The sequence below is a fragment of the Erythrolamprus reginae genome, chromosome 5, assembly GCF_031021105.1.
Source record: "Erythrolamprus reginae isolate rEryReg1 chromosome 5, rEryReg1.hap1, whole genome shotgun sequence".
NCBI lineage: Eukaryota > Metazoa > Chordata > Lepidosauria > Squamata > Dipsadidae > Erythrolamprus > Erythrolamprus reginae.
This window is the reverse complement of record NC_091954.1, coordinates 54,534,640-54,548,638: the sequence shown is the minus strand read 5'-3', so window position 1 is coordinate 54,548,638 and position 13,999 is coordinate 54,534,640. Positions and strand designations below refer to the sequence as shown.

Genomic DNA, 13,999 nt, shown 5'->3' with positions numbered 1-13,999 from the left:
GAAATAAATAAATACAAATTTATGCAAAGCAACACGTCAAATAAAAGAATTCAAAAATTAATATTATGTAAAAGAAGTGTAATTCTCTGATCAAATATCCAAAAAAAATAGTGGGGAAACTTTCATTTCCCAAATGTTGTATATATATGTTTTTATGTATGTTTTTTTCCTTTGTCTTGTATGTCACATTTGTAAAAAAAAAATCAAAAAAAATCAGTGTACAGTATTTTAAGACTAAAATAAAAAAGCAATTACAGCCTGAGATTCAGACGTTTTGAAGAAAATCCACCCAAATCCACTAAAGTTAGGTATAAAGTGTGCCACTTTTCTCACAAAGTGCCCCAAGCACTAATGGACAGTATGCAACAATGTATGGTCAGCTACACAGAATCAGTAGAAAAATTTTGATTTTTTTTTCTTTTTATCCCTTCTGGGCTCTGGGTATGTTTTTTCTATCGCAGTAAATGAGGTTGAATGTGTATAATTTTAGACGAGCTGTGTGTGTGTGTGTGCGTGCGTGCCTGTGTGTGTGTGTACATACACATGCAGTTTATATAGTAGATAATGTATATTTTTGTGTGCCTGTGTGTAATATGTATGTACACATATGGCATACGTACATAGAATTAAATAGTATATTTTGGATGTTCAGTAATAGTAAATAGATAGGGAAATTGTTTCTCTTTGAGGCAAGGAGAGGCCAGGCACCCTAACCCTAACCCAAACCCTTGACATGAGTGACATCAAGATGTCCACCTTTAAGCCAATCACATGACCTTGAAGTCACCCCTCGATCACATGATTGTCAAGCCATTCCCACCTGGTCATATGGGTGGCAAGCCACAGAATAAGCCACACCCACAAAATAACCCACGCCCACAGTGTGGTAGTAACGTTTTTTGCAACCCTTCACTGGTCCACAGGCAGGACCTTATTTTTGCCAGATCTGACTTGTGGATTCCTATGATGGGTCTGTGTGAGAAGAAAGCAGATGGGTCAATTAAATCCATCAGATTGCCCAAAGCATTGTAAATCCTGTTTCCTCAGATGTTCTACAAACAAAAACATCAAGTATTTTATATAATAGAGCCCTATTTTAAAGAAGTGCCACCTACGGCCCTTGACTATTAGAAAAAGAAATCTTTAGTTGTTTTGATTTTTGAGTGGTTCTTGGTTCAGAGCTTGCTCGCTACTGAGGTGAGCTGGACTGCAGCAGCCAGGTTCTGCCCCAGCATGCAAAATATACTGTGAAAAGCATAGTACATGCACTGGCACTCCAGTCAACGAAGCAGTGGAAGTGATGTGCCAGTGCCTGGATGGGTGTCAACAAACTCAAATTCAACCCAGACAAGACGGAGTGGCTGTGGGTCTTGCATCCCAAAGACAATTCTATCTGTCCGTCCATTACCCTGGGGGGGAACTACTGACCCCCTCAGAGAGGGTTCGCAACTTGGGCGTCCTCCTCGATTCACAGCTGACATTGGAACATCATCTTTTGGCTGTGGCGAGGGGGGCGTTCACCCAGGTTCGCCTGGTGCACCAGTTGTGGCCCTATTTGGACAGGGAGTCACTGCTCACAGTCACTCATGCCCTCATAACCTCGAGGTTCAATTACTGCAACGCTCTCTACATGGGGCTACCTTTGAAAAGTGTTCGGAAACTTCAGATCATGCAGAACGCAGCTGCGAGAGCCATTGTGGGGCTTCCAAGATTCGCCCATGTTTCCTCAACCCTCCGTGGCTTGTATTGGCTGCCGATCAGTTTCCGGTCACAATTCAAAGTGTTGGTCATGACCTTTAAAGCCCTACATGGCTTTGGAGCAAACTACCTCCGGAACCGCCTGCTACCGCACAAATCCCAGTGACCGATAAGGTCCCACAGAGTTGGCCTTCTCCGGGTCCCGTCGACTAAACAATGTCATTTGGCAGGCCCCAGGGGAAGAGCCTTCTCTGTGGCGGCCCCGGCCCTCTGGAACCAACTCCCCCTGGAGATTAGAATTGCCCCCACCCTCCCTGTCTTTTGTAAACTACTCAGGACTCATTTATACCACCAGGCATGGGGGAGTTGAGATATTCCTTCCCCCATGGCCATTACAAGTTACGCATGGTATGTCTGTGTGTATGTTTGGTTTTATAATAAGGGGTTTTAGTTGTTTTATTATTGGATTGTCACATGCTGTTTTTATCATTGTTGTTAGCCGCCCCGAGTCTACGGAGAGGGGCAGCATAAAAATCCAATAAATTATTATTATTATTATTATTATTATTATTATTATTATTTAATACAACAGATTGCATTCATGAATCAAACAATAAAGAGATAGATAAGAATATATTTTATGGATGACTGTGCTTTTTTCTCCTTGCTGCAGCATACCATTTATTATTAACCATGTCAATAACACAACTGAGCTAAACCTCTTAGGCTTTTCTGGCGAGGTCATTTGTCAAAAGGGCACACTAACAGGTCATAATCTCGCACTCTTGAGTCAATACATTAGCACTGCACAATTGTTTCTTAGCAATAAAACATCCTTTGTTCTCAGGCCATGAAATTCCCTTCTCAATATATAATTAGGAGCTCATTATAGAGCAAAGAGAATCCCAGTGGCTTGCTTGTGGGGGGATAAACAAATTGTAGAAGTCTATCAAATTAACAAATGATAACTGTAGATAATAATATCCAAATATCTTGAATCAGACTTCAGTGGAGGCACATGGTAATCTGAGAGTTATGGCTTTTTAAAAAAAGAGATTAAAATGCATCATTTTGTGCCATTCAGAGTCTGAATTCAGATTGCTGCTTGTGAAGTATTGCGCACCAGCTGCACAATCAAAGCAAAGAATATTTTTTTGTTTTGATTGGGAATCTTAATAACTGTAATTTTGACTCATTTTTTAAATCTTATTTTAACTGCAATAAACCTTTTGAATCCCTTCTCGGTGCTGTTCTGTCAGGCACATAGGTTGCACCCTGTGGCTAAGATTCACAGAGCTATCTTTAGTATATGAACGAATTTTTCTGCCAAACCCTTCTTCAACTCGGATGGTCTCAATGTTTAAGGATTGACAATGCACCCTGCCTCAGACTGTACACATCAGTGCCCAACATTCAGCTAGGAGAGAATCTCAGCTTTTATTTAATAATAGCAAAACCTGTATTTCTTTGCTTCCTTTAGGATGTAAAGATGAGTAACACTGTGTGAAATGTTACTAAAAGAAAGGTCTACAACTTGTGACAGATTTAGGTTGGGATTTCCCTAGTCCTTTCTACCTTCTTATAAACTAGGAAAGAAGAACAGATTCTGACCTAGATTTTGGCTTGTTCCAGCCTCTAATGTACAATAATTGTTAAGAATATAAATCCTGCCCCACCACAAGGAATAATAGCACTAGATAATACAAAAGGCCAATACATTCCAACATTTAAATCCTGCACTGACTTGGGATAACTCTTGAAACGCACAATCACAATCTTGCACTTAGGTGAAACTAGTCAACTAGTGCTACTAATTAATCAAGAGTGTTTGTCTACACAAAGCAAAGCCAGCATCTTATAACCCTGCTTCCTATAGTCTTATTTTAGTTTAATTTTATAAGAGTTGTATTTTAAGAAATTTCAGTGGTGAGAAAAAAGTTGCATTGCTTATTATTATTATTATTATTATTATTATTATTATTTATTGGATTTGTATTATTAACAAAGCATTGTCCATTTACTTCTACAGACATTTTAATTTTAATACTATCAAAGGCTAAGGGCACATAAATGATAAGAGAAATGATTCAGACCTGATGAAACAGTGGTCCCTATTTATTTATTCATCCAGCCTGTTACATTTTCCCCCTGGCTCATCCTAGTATCACTATCTCTGCAACTCTGCTCCAAGCTGATTCTCCTACACTACATCTCTGCTCGGCATCAAGGAACCTTGGCAAAGCCTCCAGTCTTTTTATTATGCATTTCGAGCACTATAAATAAAAGTCTTCCCTGCCACTCTTCTCTGTTACGCACTTGGATGTTAACAGGGAAATGTTAAGAAGCAGGAATTATAGAAGTCTATAAAAAAGACATTGAGATTCTGGAAAGAATGCAGAAAAGAGGAACAAGAATGATTAGGGGGCAGGAGGCTAAAACATATGAAGAATGGCTGGCTACAGGAATTGGGTGGGTCTAATCCAGTGATTCTGAAATAGTAGGGCGGGCCCCCTGGGGGGTGCAGAGCGATGCCAGGGGGGCACATGGCATGTGGTGCCAAACAATAGCACACATCACAGAGCAGGCGATATGAAGTGCAGATAACAAACCCTCAAGAGACACCATGGGAAAATGTATAATCGGAATGAAAAGAAAGGAGGAGAGACACGGAGATAATGGTGAAATCTGCTTAAGGAAGTGACTGGCCATAAAACGGCTCAAGCAACTCTCATCGGATAACAAGAATGCGTCGACAGGAAAAGAACTGTGTGATCAAAAGATGCAATTTACATTGCCTGGGGTAAACAGGACGAAGGCTGTGATAAAAGACCTTGCTTTGTGGTAAACAGGAGATAGTTGTATTAAGCAACAAAAGGTCCCAGGAAATTGGCCATGAGAGACATTTGCTCAGTGGAAACTGGTTACGTGCCATATGGAGATAGGAAGGACTCGGAAGTTGTGTCATCTTTTAGAGTTACGTTATTGGATGTTTGTATATCACTTGACATGTATGTGTAATCATTCCCATTTGCATATTCCCCCAATAAAAGGAGGTGCACAGCTCAATACTGTGTCATTTCACCCAGAGAGAGATGTGTCCAAGTCTTCTTTCTAGGATTGGCGTTCGTGAGTGACCCCCCATGAGAGCAATCAACCAATGGAGCAACTTGCTTTCAGAAGTTGTGAGTGCTCCATCACTAGAGGTTTTCAGAAAGACTGAACAATCATTTATCTGAAATGGCCTAGAGTCTCCTGATTGAGTAGGGAGCTGGACTAGAGTACTTCCAAGGTCCCTTCCAACTCTATTCTTCTATGAGAAAGTTAAAAATGTGTACAGGTACTACACTAAAATAAAAGGTTAATGTGGTGGAGGAGGTCATATACTTTTTAAACCAGAAAAAAATGAATCAATGACACAATAATCCAGTCACTCACTCCAGTTCTTGAATACATAGTCTATTCAACCATAACCATGTACTGATAGAAGTTATTTTCTAAAATGAATTAAGTATCCTCAACTGGATAGGTTTATCATCCCAAAGACAGACCCATTTTTGTGTGTGTTTTAACTTTATTTGTCATGTCTTACATTGAGTCACAATGAACAAGAAGCCTCTGTGAAGGAGTTAAGAAGGACCACTTTCTCTACATTAAAAGCAAGAGGATTTTATATCATAAAGAAGCTAATTTGTTTCCATATTAGTCCAACAACTGAACAAAAAGTATGACAAAGTGTGAGCATCAACTAAGGGCATTTTAATTTTTCTTCCTTTGCTGCTTCCCTCCCCACTTCACCTGCAGTTTTAAAGCGGGAGGGAAGAATAAGATTTTTCTATGATTATCTGTACTCCAGGTCATAACAGAAATTGCAATCTGTTGTGGCACTTGTATTCATAACTGCTGTTACGGAGAATGGCTGGCAAATCCTTGGAGCTATACTCGGGGGGTTTTCTTCCTTTTGGAAAGAAGCTAACAAATGTTTTACATCTTATAGAATAGGATAGCAGAGGAGATTGGCTTACTGACCCTTCCAGCTCTGTGATTTTGCTTGGGCTAACAATTTTGCAATCACAACCTACCAGAATCATCGCACTCAATTACACATCTCCCAATTCACTCCATTGATTTCTCTATGGCTGTGTTACCAATAGTGACAAGAAGGTAATTTTGTCCTTTTATTGAAAATGAATAGTAGAAAAGGATCACTGCAAGACAGTAAGAACACTGTGGAAGGATGAGAGGTAATGAAGAAGAATAAGATAGAACTAACTTTGTTTTATTTTAATGTAAACATGCTTAGATATAACGTAGCAAGAAATGACGTTTCCCGTGATAAACCTCTTCCAATGTACACTGATTACGTAAATATTGACTTTACAATTCTATCTACCATATTTCTTTGGACTATAAGAGGCCCTCTCCCCCTCCCAAAAAAGTGGGTGGAAATGTTTGTGCATCTTATAAACTGAACACAGCCGTTTTTGGCCTCCCAACTTTCCCCCACCAACCTGCACGTCCTGTTTAAGGGGTTGTGAGGCCTGCGGAGTGCTTCTGAGGGCAAAAATGGAACGCAGAGGAGGTTTGGGAGACCAAAAACAGAACCCTTTTTTGCAAAAATTGATCTGGTTTTTTTTTTTGCAAAAACAGGATGCACAGAGGGTTTGGGAGGCATGCAGGGTGCTCCTGGAAGCTGGGGAGGGCAAAAACCGGACACACAAAAGGCCAAAACCTTTTTTTTTCTTGTTTTCCTCTTCAATTTTGAAGTGTGTTTTATACTCGGATTCATCTTATAGTCCAAAAAATACATTACCAGTTATCACAGTTTAATAAACATAAGCCGTACTTAACTGCCATACTTTTTTATTCCATTTATTTGTTTGTTTGTTTGTTTGTTTGTTTATTTTTTAAAAGGTTTCTAGATACAATTCTGAAAAAGAAAAACTCACAAGAACCGCTGTTGGGATTTCTTACGTTCATTTTTATGAACTTCATAGTTTGGATGGCTAAATACTACTTGATAATATAGTATTTCACACTGATTCAGTTTTCACTTTGGAACTAATGTTCAGATTTGATTCAGTATTCACAATTCACAACTTTTTTTATGATTTGTTTTTCATTGCAGATTAATGGAACATTGCAAATCACAGGGAAAAATCGACTCTAAGGTTTTTTGGGTGGGAGGTGTTTTGTTTTTTTTTAAAGGAAATACATTGCATTACAGTATTGGTCATTCCATTTCTAACTATGGAAGTCTGAGTTTGCAGGAAAATTCTCGTTTCTCATTTGTATTATTTTTTTCTTTTATATTAGAATTAGAATTAGAATTCTTTATTGGCCAAGTATGATGGGACACACAAGGAATTTGTCTTGGTGCATATGCTCTCAGTGTATATAAAAGAAAAAGATACATTTGTCAAGAATCATGTGGTACAACACTTAATGATTGTCATAGGGGTCAAATAAGCAATGAAGAAACAATCAATATGAATACAAATCTTAGGATACAAGCAACAAGTTATATGCTGTAAGCCGCCCTGAATCCTCAGAGAGGGAAAGCATATAAATCAATCAAACAAATAAATTTCTTGCCTTACCCAAACCTTGTATGTCAAGGACTTCTTACACTGGATCAGATGACCCAGTCCCTGATCTAGAAATCAGACCACTCAGTCCTTGGAAACGACACAGGGTCAGGGTACAGCATCACAAGACTGTATATAGGTAGGTCTTGACTTAAGGCTGGTCACATAGCATCCATTCAAATTTCAAAATCAAAAAACTTATGCAAGTTTTTCTTGAAGGTTTTTGACAATGTCCAACCTCTCTAGGGCTGAAGGTCCTATATTGCAGTGATTATTCTCCTACTTGCAAAGAGGATGTGTCAGCCTCACTATGTTTCATCCTTCAACTACACTTCAGCTGTCATAAGTAACGTTGTGGGGTGGGGTAGGTATTTTGGAATTTTGGAGGGGTAGTTTTACGGAGGGGTCCTATTAAGTTTTGTTTCGTCTGGTGAAGGCCAGCGGAGTTTTATTTTCCCTGAGAAGAGGTGATAAGGAGGTCCGTTAGTGGTGTGAACTCCATAAGCATGATGCAACGATGGAGATGCGCTCACCTGACAAAAATGGACAATGGGGATTGTTTGTTTCCCAAAGGGGGGCAAGTGGGATACTTTGATATGGGCAACTATCGCGCCTTCTTCCTCAGACTTTGCTTTGCTTCTGATGCATTCACTTCTGATTTAGTAATGTTTACTTTTAAAGTTCAAAATGGACTCTGGGTTTTACTTTTCTTAAATTATTATTATTATTATTATTATTATTATTATTATTATTATTATTATTATTATTTATTAGATTTGTATGCCGCCCCTCTCCGCAGACTCGGGGCGGGTCACAACAGTGTTAAAAAACGATATATATTGACAAATCTAATAATTTAAAATTTAAAATAGCAATTGTACATTTTAAAAATCTAAAAATAAGGAACCCCAATATAAAAACATACATACAGTCATATCATGCACTAAAACTACATAGGCAGGGGGAGATGTCTCAGTTCCCCCACGCTTGACAACAGAGGTGGGTTTTGAGGAGTTTACGAAAGGCAAGGAGGGTAGGGGCAGTTCTAATCTCTGGAGGGAGCTGATTCCAGAGGGTCGGTGCCACCACAGAGAAGGCTCTTCCCCTGGGTCCCGCCAGATGACATTGTTTAGTCGACGGGACCTAGAGGCCAACTCTGTGGGACCTGACCGGTCGCTGGGATTCGTGAGTGGAGCCATCCTGACAGGGTATTTGGGGCTTAGGAGCTGTGATGTGCATTATAACATATATTTTTGTTTTCAATACAGATTAACATGTAATATAATAGTTTAGGTCATTCAGTAGTTTGTGGGTGGGGGATAGGTATAATCAATATACTAATTCAATTCTACTCTATAGAAAATCAGAATAGGCTTTTGATGCAAAGACAGGATGTGTAAGGGCCAATACACTGAGATGGAATTCTCACATTTCAGAGATTCTGTGATAGGTTTCTTCCTAAATATAGGAATCAGGAAGTCTTCCTGCCTCCATTGGGTTACACTCACTCAGAAATAATAATTTAGTGTGGCTTTTAGATATTTCAACATTCATTTAGGCAGATAAAATCAAAAGGCATCCCTATCTGTAGTTAAAATAAGCACTAATCAAACCAGCAGTTTTATCACTAAATAACATAGCTCTCTATATTTCACTTTGCCCACTGCATGATAAGTTAATAGCACTTATACCAAGACCATCTAGACTTAAATATCACTTCACAGGGCTTTACAGCCTACTCTAAGAAGTTTACAGAGCCAGCATATTGCCCTCAACAATTTGAGTCCTCATTTTGCCCATCTCAGAAGGATGGAAGGCTGAGTCAACTGTGAGCCTGGTGAGATTTGAACAGCCAAATTGCAGGCAGCCGGCGGTCAGCAGAAGTAGCCTGCAGTACTGCACTCTAACCACTGCACCACCTCATTTCTCGAGTCCCCTTAATAAAAATATACTAATCATACAGCTCCAAGCACCAAGGTCGGGATATAGATCCTCACCTCATGACATGAATACATTCGGGTTCCTTGGTGAAGCTGTAAGCGTAGCCACTGGAAGTTGTGCCAAAGTCAACAGCCACCACAACAATAAATGTCTGCTCCTCAGCATCGTTTGCATCTGAGTCCTTCTGTCCAAAGAACAGAAACGGGATGGTTCAAGAAGGAGTTGTAAACATTACTGGCTTTGATTAATTGTCCTTTAATACATTTAAGGAGCCGAAGACCAAAATAATTCGCCAACAAGACTGACCTTTTAAACAATAAATGTTGTAATGTTTTTGAAATAATAATAATTATGCGCTATCAAATCATCTTTGACTCCTAGCAACCACATAGATTTTCATGGTGGTGACAATGGTGATAATAATTATTTGGTCATATTGACGAGGGCAGGGATGGCAAACCTTTCTTTCCTCATGGGCTGAAAGAGCGTGTGCACTCGCTAGCACGCATGCGAGAGTGCCCACATCCATAATTCAATGCGGAGGCCCTCTGGATGCCAGAAACAGCCTGTTTCCCAACTTCTGGTGTGCCCAGTAAGCTCGTGTTTTGCCCTACACAGGCCCAAAGGCTTCCCCATTCCCCCAGAGGCTTTCTGGAAGCCAAAAACGCCCTCCTAGAGTCTCTGTGTAAGCCAGAAATCAGCTGGCTGGCACACACATGCACGTTGCAGCTGAGCTAGGGCAACTGTTCATGTAACAGCAGATATGGCTGTGTGTGCTACCTGTGGCACCCATGCCATAGAAACATAGAAACATAAAAGACTGGCGGCAGAAAAAGACCTCATGGTCCATCTAGTCTGCCCTTATACTATTTTCTGTATTTTATCTTAGGATGGATATATTTTTGTCCCAGGCATGTTTAAATTCAGTTACTGTGGATTTATCAACCACGTCTGCTAGAAGTTTGTTCCAAGGATCTACTACTCTTTCAGTAAAATAATATTTTCTCATGTTGCTTTTGATCTTTCCCCCAACTAACTTCAGATTGTGTCCCCTTGTTCTTGTGTTCACTTTCCTATTAAAAACACTTCCCTCCTGGATCTTATTTAACCCTTTAACATATTTAAATGTTTCGATCATGTCCCCACTTTTCCTTCTGTCCTCCAGACTATACAGATTGAGTTCATTAAGTCTTTCCTGATACGTTTTATGCTTAAGACCTTCCACCATTCTTGTAGCCCGTCTTTGGACCCGTTCAATTTTGTCAATTTTTTGTAGGTGAGGTCTCCAGAATTGAACACAGTATTCCAAATGTGGTCTCACCAGCACTCTATATTGCGGGACCATAGGTTCGCCATCACTGGACTAGGGATTTTAAGAGCTGACATGCAATACATTTATAAAATATTAGATTGGAGAAAGCCAATATAGGTAGCCCTCAATTTATGATCACAATTGAGCCCAAAATTTCTGTTATAAAGGGAGACATTAAGTGAATATTGCCATTTTATGACCTTTCTTGCCACCACTAAGTGAATCACTGTAACATGATTGCTAGTGAATCTAGCTTCCCCACTGACATTGATATGCAACTGTCATAAATATGAGTCAGCCAAGCATTTAAATTTTCATCACGGGACCACAAGGACGCCACAATGGATCATTAAGTCTGAACAACACTCATTAAGTTGAGTTTTTCAGTGGCACTGTAACTTTGAACCGTCACGAAATGAACTGCTGCAAGTTGGGGACTCCCTGCATAGATGATCAATCTTACCGCAATATGGGAAGGAGACAACGGTGTGATTCCTGGATCTCCTAAACTTCTTGCTGGAGATGCATAGGCAGATGTTGAAACTGCATCTGAAAGAAAATGGAAGTGTTTGATTGAACTCAGCATCTTTCAAAGAGGAAAAATGGGCAATCCCTAAAGGCACCCATTCACACTGCCGAGTTGGTTCGCAGCCAGAGAATAACCAAAGCAATACACATAACAATCTTCTACATTACTGATCTCAGTCATTAATGCCACGGTCATTTAAAATTTAAATACCATTCTTCTAACCATGAATAAAATGGACTATTCATTTTGACTAAGACCCTAAGGGTAGATATGGTAGGGGGAGTTGTTTCCACACCCCCTCCATTCCATCTTCTTTTCTTCAGGAGTTTGGGTTAAATTCCAAGATGCTTGGGAACTTGTGACTATTTAATTATCTTCAGGCAGAAATAAAGGTTGCTAATATTGGCTAATGCAGCAACATAAAATATGAATAAAACAAATCAAATAGAATATAAAAAGATGCAGAACAAATGGATTGCCCTGCTGGCTCAAAGGGCAGGAAGCATATGCCAATGATTCAAACCACGTCAGGCAACTGTCAACAAAGGATGCAACTCTTCCTTGAGGCTTCTAATTGTGCATCTTGACAAAGATAGGAATTAGGAGAAATATCTTGTTCCATAATTGCTATAATGCTAGAAGCAGGGTGCTTCAGCTTACAAGGGCAGCCTCTCCTTAAAGCATTTGCTTTTATTTAGTGAGATCATAAGCTGAGAAATCAAATTATACCATGTTTTTCAGAATACAGTAGTACCTCTACCTACAAATGCCTCTACTTACAAACTTTTCTAGCTAAGAACCGGGTGTTTTTGCCTCTTCTCAAGAACCATTTTCCACTTACAGCCCGAGCCTCTGAAACTGTAACCGGAAAAGGCAGGGAGAAGCCTCCATGGGGCCTCTCTAGGAATCTCGTGGGAGAAAATGGCTGGAAAAGGCGGGAAGAAGCCTCTGTGGAGCCTCTCTTGGAATCTCCTGGGAGGAAACAGGCCCAGAAAAGGCAGGGAGACGCCTCCATGGGGCCTCTCTAGGAATCTTCTGAGAGGAAACAGGGCCTCCACTCTCCCTGTGGTTTTCCCAATTACACTCATTATTTGCTTTTACATTGATTCCTATGGGGAAAATTGCTTCTTACAAACTTTTCTACTTAAGAACCTGGTAAAAGAACAAATTAAGTTCGTAAGTAGAGGTACCACTGTATAAGAAGCACTGAAGTATAAGATACACCTCAGTTTTGGGGGAGAAAAACAAGGGGGAAAATTCTGCCTCCCAGCAAACAGCAGATATGGTATACACCAGAGGTCCCCAACCTTTTTTGCACCAGGGACCGGCTTTCAGCTAGACCAGTTTTCCATGGCCCGGTGGGGGGGGGGAGCTAGCTGTCAGCGGCGCCGTAAAAGGGGCGATCAAGAGAGGAATGGGTGAATGAATGGACGGAGGGTGGGAAGGAAGGAAGGAAAGAGGGAAGGTACAGGAACAGAAGAAGGGTGCAAAGAAGCAAAGAAAGGTGTGAAAGGGGAGAGTAAGAGAGGAAGGAGTGAAAGAAGGGAATGAGGGAGGAAAGAAGGGAGGAAGGAAAAGGAAAGCAAGAAATGGAGGGAGGAAAGGAAGGGAGGAAAGGAAGGAAGGAAGGAAGAAAGAAGGAAAGAGGGAAGGGACAGGAACAGAGGAAGGAAGCAAGGAAACTTAAGAGAGGAAGGACTGGAGGGAGGGAGGGAAGAAGGTAGGAAGGAGAAAGAAAAGAAATAGAGGAAGGAAAGGTAAAAGAGAGAAAGAAAAAGAGCAAGAAAGAAAGAAAGAGAAAGAAAGAAAGGCAACTTCAAAGAAAGGCTCACTGAGCATCTCTCACTCTCTCTCTCTTTCTATCCCTCTTTCTTTCTTTCTCTTCCTTTCTCTCTCTCCTCTTCCTTTATCTCCTCTTTCTCTCCCCCCTCTCTCCCCCTTTCCCTCTCTCTTTCTCTCTCCCTCTCTTGCTATCTCTCCCCCCTTTCCCTCTCTTTCTCCCTCTCTTTCTCTCTCTCCCCCCTCTCTCTTTCTCTCTCTCTCCCCCTCTTTCTCTCTCTTCTTCTCACTTTCTCTCTCTTGTTTTCTTTCTGTCTCTTTTGCTTTCTCTCTCTCTCACTCTTTCTCTCTTGTTTTGTTTCTCACGCTCTTTCTCTCTCTTGTTCTCTCTCTCTTGCTATCTCTTTCTCTCCCCCCCTTTCTCTCACTCTCTCTTTCTCACTTTCTCTCTATCTTGCTGTCTGTTGCTTTCACTCACTCTCGTTCTCTCTCCGTTCTTCTCAGCGGTGACGCGCGCACGCCCTGCCCGCCTCACATTTGCCGAGAGGACTTTCGCCCCGGGCTCTCAGCAAGGGGGCTGCATGAGAGGCGGGGCCGGCGGAAGGTGATATTCAATGTCGGGGGCGCATGGGCGGTTTTGCGCGCGCTCCCTATCTCCCTGCTAGCCCACTCGGAATACGTATTCAAAATAAGAAAAGCCTTTGCCGGCGAAGGCTTTTCTTATTTTGAATACAGTATTCCGAGTGGGCTAGCAGGGAGATAGGGAGCGCGCGCAAAACCGCCCGTGCGCCCCCGACATTGAATATCACCTTCCGCCGGCCCCGCCTCTCATGCAGCCCCCTTGCTGAGAGCCCGGGGCGAAAGTCCTCTCGGCAAATGTGAGGCGGGCAGGGCGTGCGTTCCGGGTGCGGGAGGAGCTGCGGTGAAAGGCAGGAGGTGGCAGAGGAGCAGAGGGGGCAAATCGGGCGGGCGGTGGGCAGCGCGGAAAGGCCGAGGGGGCCCTGGCGCCGCGGACCGGCTGAAAACCCCCAACGGCCCGGTCCCGGTCCGCGGACCGGCGGTTGGAGACCCCTGGTATACACTGCTTGCTGTGTATTTCTGGGCATGAGTGTCTGACCCATAGAAATAGCAACAAATTGGAGAAATGTACATTAG

At 41.5% G+C, this 13,999-nt stretch overlaps 1 protein-coding gene across 1 annotated transcript in view; it reads right to left on the bottom strand.

The window, feature by feature from the left end:
• Nucleotides 1-13,999, bottom strand: part of HSPA12A (heat shock protein family A (Hsp70) member 12A) — a 58,242-nt gene that overhangs the window by 32,398 nt on the left and 11,845 nt on the right. The window contains exons 2-3 of the mRNA XM_070754215.1: nucleotides 11,000-11,085; nucleotides 9,281-9,408 (exon numbers count right to left, since the gene is read on the bottom strand). Of these exons, the coding sequence (XP_070610316.1) occupies nucleotides 9,281-9,408; nucleotides 11,000-11,085 (214 nt within the window). The remainder of the gene's footprint in view (nucleotides 1-9,280; nucleotides 9,409-10,999; nucleotides 11,086-13,999) is intronic.